This window comes from Crinia signifera, chromosome 9, assembly GCF_055691185.1.
Source record: "Crinia signifera chromosome 9, ASM5569118v1, whole genome shotgun sequence".
In the NCBI taxonomy this organism is placed as follows: Eukaryota; Metazoa; Chordata; class Amphibia; order Anura; family Myobatrachidae; genus Crinia; species Crinia signifera.
The window spans coordinates 79,327,166-79,340,843 of record NC_139225.1 but is presented as its reverse complement, the minus strand read 5'-3'; the positions used below and the strand labels follow the sequence as shown (position 1 = coordinate 79,340,843).

General features: G+C 42.2%; 1 protein-coding gene across 3 annotated transcripts in view; it reads left to right on the top strand.

The window, feature by feature from the left end:
* Positions 1-13,678, top strand: part of ARHGEF9 (Cdc42 guanine nucleotide exchange factor 9) — a 405,711-nt gene that overhangs the window by 284,116 nt on the left and 107,917 nt on the right. For all 3 annotated transcript variants that reach the window (XM_083159288.1, XM_083159287.1, XM_083159289.1), the window contains one exon: positions 6,980-7,171. In XM_083159288.1, the coding sequence (XP_083015414.1) occupies positions 6,980-7,171 (192 nt within the window). The remainder of the gene's footprint in view (positions 1-6,979; positions 7,172-13,678) is intronic.

Genomic DNA, 13,678 nt, shown 5'->3' with positions numbered 1-13,678 from the left:
CCAGTTATAGTGCTATATATAAGTCCAGTCCAGTTATAATGCTACATATAAGTCCAGTACAGTGATACTGCAGCTGTTCTTGTCCAGTGATCTTGCTGTATATAAGTCCAGTCCAGTTATAGTGCTGCATACGTCCAGTCCAGTGATCTTGCTGTATATAAATCCAGTCCAGTTATAGTGCTATATATAAGTCCAGTGATACTGCTGCCATTAATGTCCAGTCCAGTGATACTGCTGCATACCTCCAGTCAGTGATCCTGCTGTATATAAGTCCAGTTCAGTGACAGTGCTATATATAAGTCCAGTCCAGTGATGCTGCTGTTATTGTCCAGTCCAGTGATCTTGCTGTATATACGTCCAGTCCAGTTATAGTGCTATATATAAGTCCAGTCCAGTGATACTGCTGCTGTTATTGTCCAGTCCAGTGATCTTGCTGTATATATGTCCAGTCCAGTTATAGTGCTGCATACGTCCAGTCCAGTGATCTTGCTGTATATAAATCCAGTCCAGTTATAGTGCTGCATACGTCCAGTTCAGTGATCTTGCTGTATATAAATCCAGTCCAGTTATAGTGCTATATATAAGTCCAGTGATACTGCTGCCATTAATGTCCAGTCCAGTGATACTGCTGCATACCTCCAGTCAGTGATCCTGCTGTATATAAGTCCAGTTCAGTGACAGTGCTATATATAAGTCCAGTCCAGTGATGCTGCTGTTATTGTCCAGTCCAGTTATAGTGCTACAGTATATATAAGTCCAGTCCAGTGATACTGCTGCTGTTATTGTCCAGTCCAGTGATCTTGCTGTATATATGTCCAGTCCAGTTATAGTGCTGCATACGTCCAGTCCAGTGATCTTGCTGTATATAAATCCAGTCCAGTTATAGTGCTGCATACGTCCAGTTCAGTGATCTTGCTGTATATAAATCCAGTCCAGTTATAGTGCTATATATAAGTCCATTGATACTGCTGCCATTAATGTCCAGTCCAGTGATACTGCTGCATACCTCCAGTCAGTGATCCTGCTGTATATAAGTCCAGTTCAGTAACAGTGCTATATATAAGTCCAGTCCAGTGATACTGCTGCTGTTATTGTCCAGTCCAGTGATACTGCTGTAAATACGTCCAGTCCAGTTATAGTGCTGCATACGTCCAGTCCAGTGATCTTGCTGTATATAAATCCAGTCCAGTTATAGTGCTATATATAAGTCCAGTCCAGTGATACTGCTGCTGTTATTGTCCTGTCCAGTGATACTGCTGCATATGTCCAGTTCAGTGATCCTGCTGTATATAAGTCCAGTCCAGTGATACTCCAGAAATATAATGGAGAAACAAAATTTGGAGATTAAAATAGTGAAAGAAAAAGAACCACTTCCACCTAGTGCTGAAGCTGCTGCCACTAGTCATGACATAGATAATTAAATGCCATCAACGTTCTCTGCCAAGGCCGATGCCCAATGTCATTGAAGGCGGCGTGTATAATCCAAAATACCAAAGTTCAGTAACATGAAAAAAATAAAATAAATGTAAGTAATTTGAAGAGAAATGTAAGCTTGCCAATATGCCATTAACGACACAGAGTGGCAAGGAACAGCTAAGGCCCTGGCCTATGTTCATGACTAGTGGTTCAGCTTCATGCGATGATCTAAGCCCTCCTCCTCCGCTCGAAAATTTAAGAGAGCTAAGCTGTCATCAAAAACACAGCAAACAACTGGGCCTTCTTAAAACATAGTATCCACAAATCCACATGGAGAGTCCAAAGGTGTTGGTGGTTGGTATACCTGACCTTCCCATCACTGTATGGGAAGAGCTGGCTGCTTCCACCATTTGCACGCCCCCTGCATATGCTGAAAGGACCACCCACAGTACCGTTCCTGAATTTCAGATTGAAGATGTCAATGTTGTACACCAGGAGGAGGATATTGATGTAGCTGGCGCTGAGGAGGAAGTTGGAGGATGCTTCTGATGGTTATGTGGTCATATTTTTATGCCTATGGTACAAGGGGAACTGTTGTTACCCCCATCCCCAATAGGGCTCTCCGACCCCACAACATCGGGGTCCCTTTGGGACACCCACAACCAAGACTATCCCAGTACCACCGGTGCTGGTACACTTCCACCACCTCCCAGGCCTTTATTTATCAATAAAGCCATTTTTTCAGCACGACCACAATAGCCATTTATTTCTTTTCCTGCCATTTTCCTTTTATTTTTCTATTTTTTTCCTTTTTCCTCACTTACCAAGATTTCACTCACAGCCACATAGCCACATAGTAACATCCAGTCCATCCCTGATCTCATAGAAAATGCGGTCCACCCCCTCCTATACAATGTAACTACCAGGGTCCTTGGACAGACCCAGGACCATCAGCACCCCCCCCCCCACACACACACACACACACACACACACACACACACACACACACACACACACACACACACACACACACACACACATAGGTAGAGCGCGATACAGCATATCCTTTTTCCATATTTTTATGTACATATGTCTTGCCATATGTAGCTAATGTAAAGCTGTAATAAGCAAGGGTGACTGACTCCTCTTCTATCCGGAATTCCTCCAGAGGATCCTACAGTGCTATGCCTACTGCTGCTGCTGCTGCTGGGAGTCTTCCATCATCCCAGAGGGGAAGTCGGAACACCACTACTTCTTTCACTAAACAATTAATTGTCCAACAGACGTTTGCGATGTGGACGAAGTACGACAACAGTCATCCTATGGCAAAGTGGATAACTCAGGCCATAAAAGCTATGTTGGTGTTAGACATGTGTCTGGTGTCCACCATTGGTGGAGTGGGATTTAGATGATTGATGGAGTTATTGTGTCACTGTTACCAAATCCCATCTAGATTCCACTTCACTAGGCAGGTGATACCCCGGATGTACAGAGACGTCCGAAAAAGTGTCTTCAGTGCCCTGAAATATGCAGTTGTACCCACTGTCCGCTAAACCACGGACATGTGGACAAGGGCAAACTAAGGACTATATGACTGTGACAGCCCACTGGGTAGATACATTGCCTTCCGCAGAAACATCAGCAGCAGCATCTCCGAAATGCCAAGTCCTTCCAAGGCAGGTTATGCTGTGTATCTCCGGTTTCACTAAGAGGCACAACGCTGACGTCTTAGAGAAACTGAAGGTATTATCAAGAAATTGCTTATCCAACTTAATCTCTCCAGGGGATTTGTGGTATCGGACAATGCCAGAAATATTGTGCGGGCATTACATATGGGCGAATTCCAACATGTGCCATGTTTTTCCGACACAATAAATTTGTGACAGGGGCATACAGGAGATGCAAAATTACAGGACACTTCTGCCATTCTGCCTCTGCCTGCTGAAGACTGGAGTGCTGGAACACTACAACCTCAAAGAAGAGGTTGTGAAGCACTGAAACTCCACCCTCTATATGCTGCAGAGGATGAAGGAGCAGCAAAAGGCCATTCAATTCTACACCGCCACCTATGATATAGGCAAATGAGGGGGGATGCACCTGACTCAAGCAGAGTGGAGACTGATTTCCATGTTGTGCAAGGTTCTCCAGCCGTTTGAACTTGCCACATGTGAAGTCAGTTCCAACACTGCCAGCTTGAGTCAGGTCATTCCCCTGGTCAGGCTGTTGCAGAAGCAGCTGGAGAAATTGAAGGAGGAGCTAAAGTGTAGTGATTCAGCAAAGCATGTAGGTCTTGTGGATGCAGCCCTTCATATGCTTTGCCAGGATAGGAGGGTGGTCAGTCTATTAAAGTCATAAGAATACTCAATCCTCAGTTTAAAGCATATGTTTCCGGCCTTGCACCTCTGTTACAGTGGTGCAAAAACCTGCTGGTCAGGAGATTGTCATCTGAAGCGGACCGTGATACGACAACAGCTCCTCCTTTATATTCTCCCACACTTGTAGCTACTAGGAAACAACTAAAATGTCCTACCCAACCCTCTTGCGGTGATGCCGGGCGGGCAGGAGCGAGTTTGGACATCTGTTCCAGACTGAAGGACCTGCAAATAATTGCTGACATGTCTACTGTCGCTGCACACGATGCTGTCACCATTGAAAAAATGGTGGAGGATTACTATGGTGACATCATCCAAGTAGGCATGTCAGACAGTCCGTACCTGTACTGGCAGGAAAAATAGGCAATTTGGAAGCCCCAGTACATATTGGCTCTATTTTACCTTAATTGTCTTCCCTCCAGTGTGTACTCCGAAAGGGTTTTTAGTGCAGCCGGGAACCTGATCAGCGAGCAGCTTAGTTTGCTTCCACAAAATGTGGAGAAGAAATTAATTATCAATTCTACAATGAAGACCAGCCTCATTAGACAAGGACCTGTGATTGTGGAGTCCACCGGGGGCAAATTGATAATCTGCAAGGATATACACACTGAAGGTGGTGAGGAATCAGAGGTTAAGGACGACATCTTGCCTCTGTAGAGCCGGTTTGTACAGAAAGAGAAATTAATTGGTTATTTTTATGTGGAGGCCCAAACAAATCAATCTTTTCAGCCACAGTCATGTGGCAGACCCTGTCGATGAAATGATTGGTTTGGGTGGGAGGGCTCAAGGACAATTCAGTCTTGCACCTCTTTTAGGATGTGTTCTTTGGGGCCTAGTTTTTTAAACCGCCATCTGGTTTGCCGCTGCAGTGCCACTCCTGGATGGGCAACGTGTTTGTGCCACCCACTTGTATTGCTTAAAATAGTCATCCAGCTACCTCAGTGCAACCTTTTGGCCTAAATACAACATTGTGAGGTGTTAAGGTTAGAATGGAAATGAGTGGAAATGTTATTGAGGTTAATAACAGCTCAGGAGCAAGTAAAAAAAAAAATGCTGTGATTTTAGCGGTTTTTATATTGGAAAAAAAACAAATACAGATCCAAAACACGACACACAAAACACGAAAATGGTGGTGTTTTGGAACAGATCCAGACCCAAAACACGGCCAGAAATAAAGGCCCATAACACAAAACACGGAAAGTGTCCAGTGCACACCCCTATTGATTACATTGAGTTTCTCTAGGATGCTTTGAGTGATGTTTTGCTGCACCTGAAGACCAAACATTTAAAGAAAAACACACAACACTACACATCTTGGAGCGGCTTGTTTACAACTGCATATTGCACAGTATGGCATACAGACTTTAGGTATATGAGGACACATCTGTATACCCAGTTTACATTGTATATAACTGGTAACAGAGATTAAAATTGGTAATAATGGTATTTTTTCAAACACATTGCTAGAAATATATCTTCAATCAGAGAATATGACAGGCTTGCCTTTAAAAACTTGAAAGTCGAAAATGAGCTTGTACTTTTTAATACAAAAAAGTGGTGGGGTTATTTAAAGAGGGATTTCTAGTTATATTGAGTTGAAGTTCATTGACCCTTGTCTTGTGGTTTGGCATTGCAGTACTGGGCTTTTGTGTACAGTGAGTGGGTTGGCAGGAATGTGCACTCAGGATCGGTCTGGGATGTGTTTAAAGAAAAGGATCGATTGTTCCCTCTATGAGCCGAGTCTACTAAATATTCAGGATTCCCTATGAAGCACATCCCATCCAATTGGAGTGTTGAATTACTAGTAAAAGATGCAGCAGTACTTGTAAAGCAGGATAGAATGAAAGAAACAGATCATTATGTTGGGGGAAGAATATGTGGTGTGTAAACTTACATCTGTTATGTGTTCAATTGTTTTTAAAGTGCCACTGGTTTTTGTAGGACGCTACCACTTACGGTTGCCACAAAAACTATATTTTTGTGTACAAGAATCTGGTCAATGTGCAAATTAACAGTTCTGCATTAATATCCGAATAATGGCCTCATTCAGCTTCAATTGCTAAAAAGTGAATATCACTATTAGGCGATTTTTGCTATTAGGCACATGTGCTCACGTGGTAGCATGCAGGCCCCAACCCTTAAAATACAGTGATATTATGAGAAATGCGACCGCAATCTAAGTGCCAGCGGGAGGCACTTAGACTAGCATTTTTTGGTAGAGACAAATATTCCCTAATACTAGAACAAAAATGCTATTAGCTGTATAAATAACTTCCAATGCCCCGTAATGATCTTTTGAAAATGATTACAGTCATTTATAATGTGATTGGAAGCTGAGTGCTGTAGGGTATGCGGTCGATAGGTTGACAGTTATTAGGTAGACAGGTAATAGGGGCAGCACGGATGGTGTAATGGTTAGCATTACTGCCTCCCAGTGCTGAGGTCATGGGTTTGATCCCCACCATGAACCTAACTGTGCAGAGTTTGTATATTCTCCCCGTGCTTGTGTGGATTTACTCCGGGTACTCCGGTTTCCTCCCACAATCCAAAAATATACTGGTAGGTTAATTGGCTTCCAGAAAAAATAAAAAAAATGAACCCTAGAATGAATGTGTGTGCGTGTACATGTGGTAGGGAATATAGACTGTAAGTTCCACTGGGGCAGGGACTGATGTGAATGTTCAAATATTCTCTGTAAAGCGCTGCGGAATATGTATGCGCTATATAAGAAACTGTAAATAAATAAATAATAAATAAACCGGTTGACCACTATTGGTCTACAGGCAAACGGTGAACACATGAAAAAGGTCCATGTCATTGTGGTCAAAGGGTCAACACAAGCAATATGCCAACATTGAAAAGGTCAACATTAAAAAGATCAACATGTGTTTTTCATGGTTTTTGTACTAAGCTTCAAAAGTGATAAAATGGAGAGTGATAAACAGCCAGCCAATCAGCTTCTGCCTGACATTTTTGAAACCCAATCTGTGACATGACAGGTAGGAACTGATTGGTTGGTTGTTTGTCACTCTCCGTTTTATCACTTTTGAAGCTTAGTGCATCCGGCCCATTGTGGCTTGTGACACCCAGTCTCACGCTCCAACTGGGTAAATGTAGCCCATATAAGAGAGACAATAATGCCACAACAACAATGCTGCTTCCTTAACTGACACACTCATTTTGTTTTGAAGCTCTGGGTAAACCAAGAGGATGGCGTCGAGGAAGGGACCAGCGAAGTGCAGAATGGGCACCTGGATCCAAGCTCCGACTGCCTGTGTATTGGCAGAACCCTCCAAAACCGGGATCAGATGAGAGCCAATGTGATCAATGAAATCATGAGCACAGAGCGTCATTACATCAAACACTTGAAGGATATCTGTGAGGTAAGCACCAAGCTGGAACCCAACTCATTTCCATATTCTTCACTATTGAGCATCAGTTTAGCCAGTGCCTGATTTCTGCGACTATACACTGTGAATACAGCCATTTTATCTGCTGCAAAAATACATGGAAATTCTCCATCTCATGTAATGCCTCATCCCTCCTGATGCCAATTGTAGAAGTTTGATTTTAATTACAAAATAGCTGCTTTTACTGTGCATAGGTGACAGCTCCACTTAAATAGCTTGGGGGTCATAGAAATATAAAATCTTTAATTCCCTCCTTCTGTTAAACGCCTGCTAGTTGCTCACTACAGTTTCTTTTTTAATTCTCATTCATCAGTTTGAGCAAAAAATGAAAATGCCATTCACAAAGCTGCCCATATTTATTCCATCAGTTCTAACATGACTAATACACTTCCAGAACACAGCGTGGTGATGGCTTTTAGTTGCAGTAGTGATTAAAATGCTTCACAAAACATCTCACCAGGCTTCCCAATTTCCAAACACTGCGCCACTGTGCATCAGATGGAGTGTAAAAGTGTCATTCATACTGAGTGGGTGTTCTCATACGCACCACTTCCTAATTCTGCTGGCTTTTCTCTTCTACTTTTCCCCATGTCTTCTGTTTTTTAATGATAATGCGACTTTTGCCCTTACTAGGCTTTTTCTATCTCTTTCTATGTATATATATACAAAATGGTCCCTTTTCATTAACCTTTGGGATCACATCACTCATAGCTTAAAATATAATGAGCTCAGCCCTTCTTGGAATAAGTACACTAAATCCCGACAGACTTAAACTGTGAAGCCTTCCTGTTCGGTTGCTTAAAACTGGCCCAGTTTTTGCTGATAAGGCCAATTCAATCAAATTAAAGAGGGATCTTTCATGTTGTTTGCTCTGCGAGTCCTCCTGAGACCTTGTGCTCAATTTGCAGGCACTTTGTTCATTTAATGTAGGTTGTTACACTGGCAATAAATATGGATTTACTCTATGATCCCCGTACCGTTGACTACTCTCTATCTTGCTCTTTCACAAACTTAACTGAGCTAGTGATAAAATGAAAATTGTCATGCAGCTGCGGTTTTGTACACAGTGGTCTTGCAAAAATATGCGGTACTTATATGTTGGGTGTCCACTATAGTTAGTACGCTCATATTCCCACTATCCATGTCGGCATGGAGTTGATTTGATAAAGTTTGGAGAGCGCAGCGAGCCCCGCAAGGGGACGCAGAAAACTAAGCAAATAGCTTAGTGGGCGCCCAACTAACATATAAGTACCAAATATGCTAATGACTTAGACACCATCTTGCGACTCACATCTGCCACTTATGCACAAAAGTAGGAACAATGGGCACACATTGAACACCCAAAACTTTCTGCACACACCCATTACCTCCCCAAATGCTGACTACGTGTCACTCACTTTGCAAATCCAGCGTGCATATACCATTGCTACGCCATCGGCCTGTGTGTATATTATTATGGTTTTGGCATATGTGCAGTACAGTAGCAAAATATCGCTCTGCTGCAGTATCCACAATTGACATTGCATCCACATCTGAATGAGGCACATAGCAGCATGATGCTGACATCACATATAACACTTTATAGCCAAACATCTGCTTACTTTTTATTACCAAAGTCATAGAACTGTAGTGAGATGCAGATAGTGCTGCTGTGTGCCCTTGTTTCCCCAGTAATGCCAGATAAGCAATACCAGTTATTGTATATGGGGACTATTGTTATATTGGAAATGTATTATGATAACTACATTCATAGTTATACTATTCATGAATATGTCATTTTCTTTATATTGGTTTTTACCTCTAGATATATTGTATGCCAGGGTATCATTGATTTCCTAGGCCTAATCTCCTAATTATATATCTGTTGGTATATGTGGATTAACAGGATACAGGTATAGACTGAGAATGACACAATGGTTATAGGTGTGATGCACAGAACACAGGTATAGACTTAGGGCAGTATTCAATGAGAAAAATTCTCTGTGTTTTATGGCGAGTTTGTGCTTTTCTCGCGTTGGACGGAGAATTTTGGTCTCAAAAAGCGAACAACCCTATTCAACGTGCACTTCTCGCCATCTTTCTAAGTGATTTTCGCCGTGTCTCTCCGTGTAGCAATTCTCCATCTTTTCATGGAGAAGTGGAATGTGAACTTTTAAAATAAAAGGTTTTTTGTTTTAATTTTGGTGTAAAAAAATCAGGAGTTTTATTCTGTGAAAGGGCATGCTATTTTTACTCATGTGCTTTTAGCACATGAATATATATTTAATAAAAAAAAAAATATATATATATATATATATTTTTTTTTTACACAGAGCAGCCAGCAGGGGGCTGGGAGCCGAGCCGCTCATTAGATATTCATATATTCACTGCACCCGATCATTACATATGCATGATCGGGAGCAGTGAATACACGGTCCCCTGCTGGCACCCCCCGGGGGGCAGCCTGTGCTGCCTAGCTCCCAGGGAGCCCACCTCCCCCCCACATACGTTCTGGGGAAGGCAGGGAGACTTCCATCTCCCTGCCTGCCGCCGTCCTCATGCTCCCTGCAGCATCACCTCATACGACGGATTTGCTGAGACTCGCTGCGAGGGGCGGCGAGTCTCAGTCACATTGAATACTGTCTAAAGTGCCGTGACGGAGAGTCTCCAAACAATCTCTGCAAAAACACGGCGAGTGCATGGCGAGCGAAAAAAAACGCTCGCCATGCACTGAGAATATTATCATTGAATACTGCCCTTACAATGACACATTGTTTATAGGTGTGATGCACAGTACACAGGTATAGACTGAGAATGACACTGGTTATAGGTGTGATGTACAGGACACAGGTATAGACTGAGAATGACACATTGGTTATAGGTGTGATGCACAGGACAAAGGTATAGACTGAGAATGACACATTGGTTATAGGTGTGATGCACAGGACACAGGTATAGACTGAGAATGACACATTTGTTAGAGGTGCGTTGGGTTTAATGGGCACTGTACTTATTCCTGTACATCTGTGTAACTTTCATAGTGTGCTCACTAATCACATTGTACAGGTAGAAGATTACTGCACATTTCTATCCCCCATGTAATAAGATGATGGTGAGCTAATACACTGGGGACAAATGTATTCATGAATCTAACCCTAAACATTCCCAGATAATCATCTTTTTGCATGATGACGTTTATATTCCTGCTCGGTCCGTATCTTTGCTCTACTGTTTTCTGATTCCTGATAAACAACATAAGATCTTTAGCTGTTCTCAGTACAAGAATCAGGTGGTGATCATGCTGCTAACATGCTTTCCAACATCTCTGATGCAGTCTGAACAGAGGTGAACCAGCCATTACTCCAAGCTTTCACACAGTGGTGTCCCAATGGGATACGGTCGGTTGCTTGACCTAAAGATGGTTGACAGTCATTAGGTCGACACCGTTGGGTCGACATACTGCAAGGTCGACCGGTATCTAGGTCGACATGGAACAAGGTCGACATGTGTTTAGGTCGACACAAGTGTTAGGTCGGCATGGGGTTTTTCACTGTTTTTTGAGCCGACATGTGCCAACAGGCAGTATTTCATGCCCAACCATCCACTAGGGCAGGGGTTCCCAAAGTTTTTGAATCACGGCACCCCAAAGCATCAGAAATGTTTTTGCGGCACCCCTAGGCTGAAGGTTTCTTATTGAGAAAGTCACAAACAATTATTAAACTTAAATAAATTGTGTTTATATCTCATCCTTAATATCAGTTATGTGGTAATGGACAGGATTCCCTTCCAATTGTCCATAATTTGACTATTATAAAGGACATTAAAAACTTGAATTGGTCCTGAACCACCAACCCAGGGCACCCCTGCAAGTCCCCCAAGGCACCCCAGGGTGCCACGGCACACAGTTTGGGAACCACTGCACTAGGGCATGGTGGGAGAATAAAATAGTGTGCAGAGCGCAGCGAGGCACCGTATCCGAAGCATGGCGAGCACAGAGACCCATGCGAGGGGGTGCACTTTAACCTGTGTCAACATTTGGGTAAAAAAAAACCAGCGAAAACCCCACTGTCAACCTAGACCTGAGGTAGCCAACTCCAGTCCTCAAGAGCTACCAACAGTGCGTGTTTTCCAGGTTTCCTCATGGAATCACAAATGAAGTAATTAGCTCCAACTGTGGATCTTTTAAAATGTGTCATTGAGTAATGAGTGCAGCTGTGCACAAGCTAGGTGGAGTTGGCTACCCCTGACCTAGACCATATCGACCTAACGCTGTTGTAGACCTTAGCACCTTGTCCCATGTCAACCTAGACACCTGTCGACCTTGCAGTATGTCAACCCAAAGGTATCGACCTAATGACTGTCAACCATCTTTAGGTCGACCAACCCATCCACACCCGTACCAATGGGGAAGGCAGAATATGGTCCTCAAATTAGGACTGGCTGGCATATATGGGTATATTTGTAAAATGTTACCTATGTTATGATCTAACAAGATACAGTACTTGACATAACATTTTGTTACTAGAATGATACAAATGATCATGGCACGCCTGCTGGGTTTTTCACTTCTCGTTCTTACTGCCCCTAAATGCTCCCTGACAGTCAGTCCCTCTATGGATGAATTGTCACTGTAAGGGACATTGCGTAGGCACCTTATGTGCGCTTAGATTTGAAAACATCACTATAGCATACAAACCAGGCCCTCTGTGTTATTTGCATATTTAGATTTAAAGAAAAAAGAAGATAAGATACATTTTGTCCATCTACCAACTTCTGATTCTGAAAATGAAAGGTCAAAATATGTTTTTCAGCCACACTTGATACATGTCACATTAAGGCTATTTATTTTAAACTGTGTTTAAAGTCAGATTTAATGCAAGAGTAATGCACCAAAAGCATCCATCATCAATGCCAATTTATTCTATGTGGCCATACGCATTTGGGTTTCACCCCAGTGTTTGTGTTGTGTGCTGTTGTTCTCCACATAGAGAAATGCCATTGGCACGAATGGGATAGCCACAAATGCAGAGCAGTGGTAACCCACTTATACCCACCATCCCATGTATTTAAATGTAATTAACCAAAGCAGAGAGATCCCAAGATCCCATCTATCACAATCCAATTACATTAAAATTATTGGCAGTTTTAAGTTTGGAAACAATTTAAATTAAAAGAGGAACATCTGGCGCTTATCTTCCTTATAGAAATGGCTATTTTCATTTTGAAATGGAATTCATTACATATTAAGGGCATTTCCCATTGGACTTTATTTTTAGTTTGGAATAAAAAAAATAACCTACCTTAGATATCCCTTTAGATCACAAATTAGGGACATTTCCATTTGGATTGCATGTTTCACTTTAATAACCCTGCCTCCAGGATTTCATCAGTGCTGCTCCCCACCACGGGAACATTTTCCTTCTTACTCTCCACCTCTTCCCGAGCTTCAGACACAATCTCAAAACCCATTTCTTTATTGACACCTAACCGCTCACATGCCAACCCACCACTGTGTCTCTCGAACACTGACTCGCACTTCTGTGTCATCCATGTCTGTCTTCCTTACCATAATCAGAACCAGTAAATTCTACATTTGCCTGTGCTATATGGAAAACTTGTATTGGGAGCCCCTGTTCAGTCTTTCATCCTATATTTTGTGTGCTGGCTTTCAATTGGAACTATATCCTAAAGGGCTACTGTACTGTACTCGTACCTTCTTAGTTTGATTACAAATGTTATTAAGTCAATTATGACTGTTGTCTGTAACAGTTTTCAGCACTAACATGCTCTGAAATACCCTTGGTTATTGGCCTTAAAATGTAATATTTCCTCTTGCTCAGATATGCTACAGGTAATCTCATATAATGCTACAAAGGAGGTGCTCAAAATAAATTGAGCAATTTTTCTAGACTTGACCACCCCTACAATGACCAACCCATCTGTACCTACATGGTGGTTAATTGACACTACAAGGGAATGAAAGATGTTATTGAATCATTAACAGTTTCTCATATAGTGAATCATATTTAATTGTGAATTACAATGGGAAACAATAGTAATAACTAACAAAACGATGTAATAATAGACAGACTTAGAGGTTGGAAGGCTCTGCTCGCAAACCAAAAATCTATAGGGAAATAGGCATTGACACAAGGATAGGTGCTAGCTATTGCATATTGATCCAGCAAGAATGCAAAGGTTATTGGTTAGCTGTCTGGTATAGCCACATAGCAATGTTTACAAAGGCATGTATTCAATGCTCTGGGTCAGAAGGATGTGAAAATTAGGAAAGAGAAAATATGTAAAGTTTGGTGTGGACTGTATAGAGAGGATGTCATTTGATAGAAATGCTTATGAGGGTTATGTGGGCGGTTTGGAATTTGATAAGCTGGATCTTGATGGTAGAGTACCAAGGTTAGGGTAAGGTTTAGGTTACATACTGTGGAAAGGAGGAGTAGGGTTAGGCTGTAGGATTGGGGGGGGAGGTTAGGGTTAGGCTGC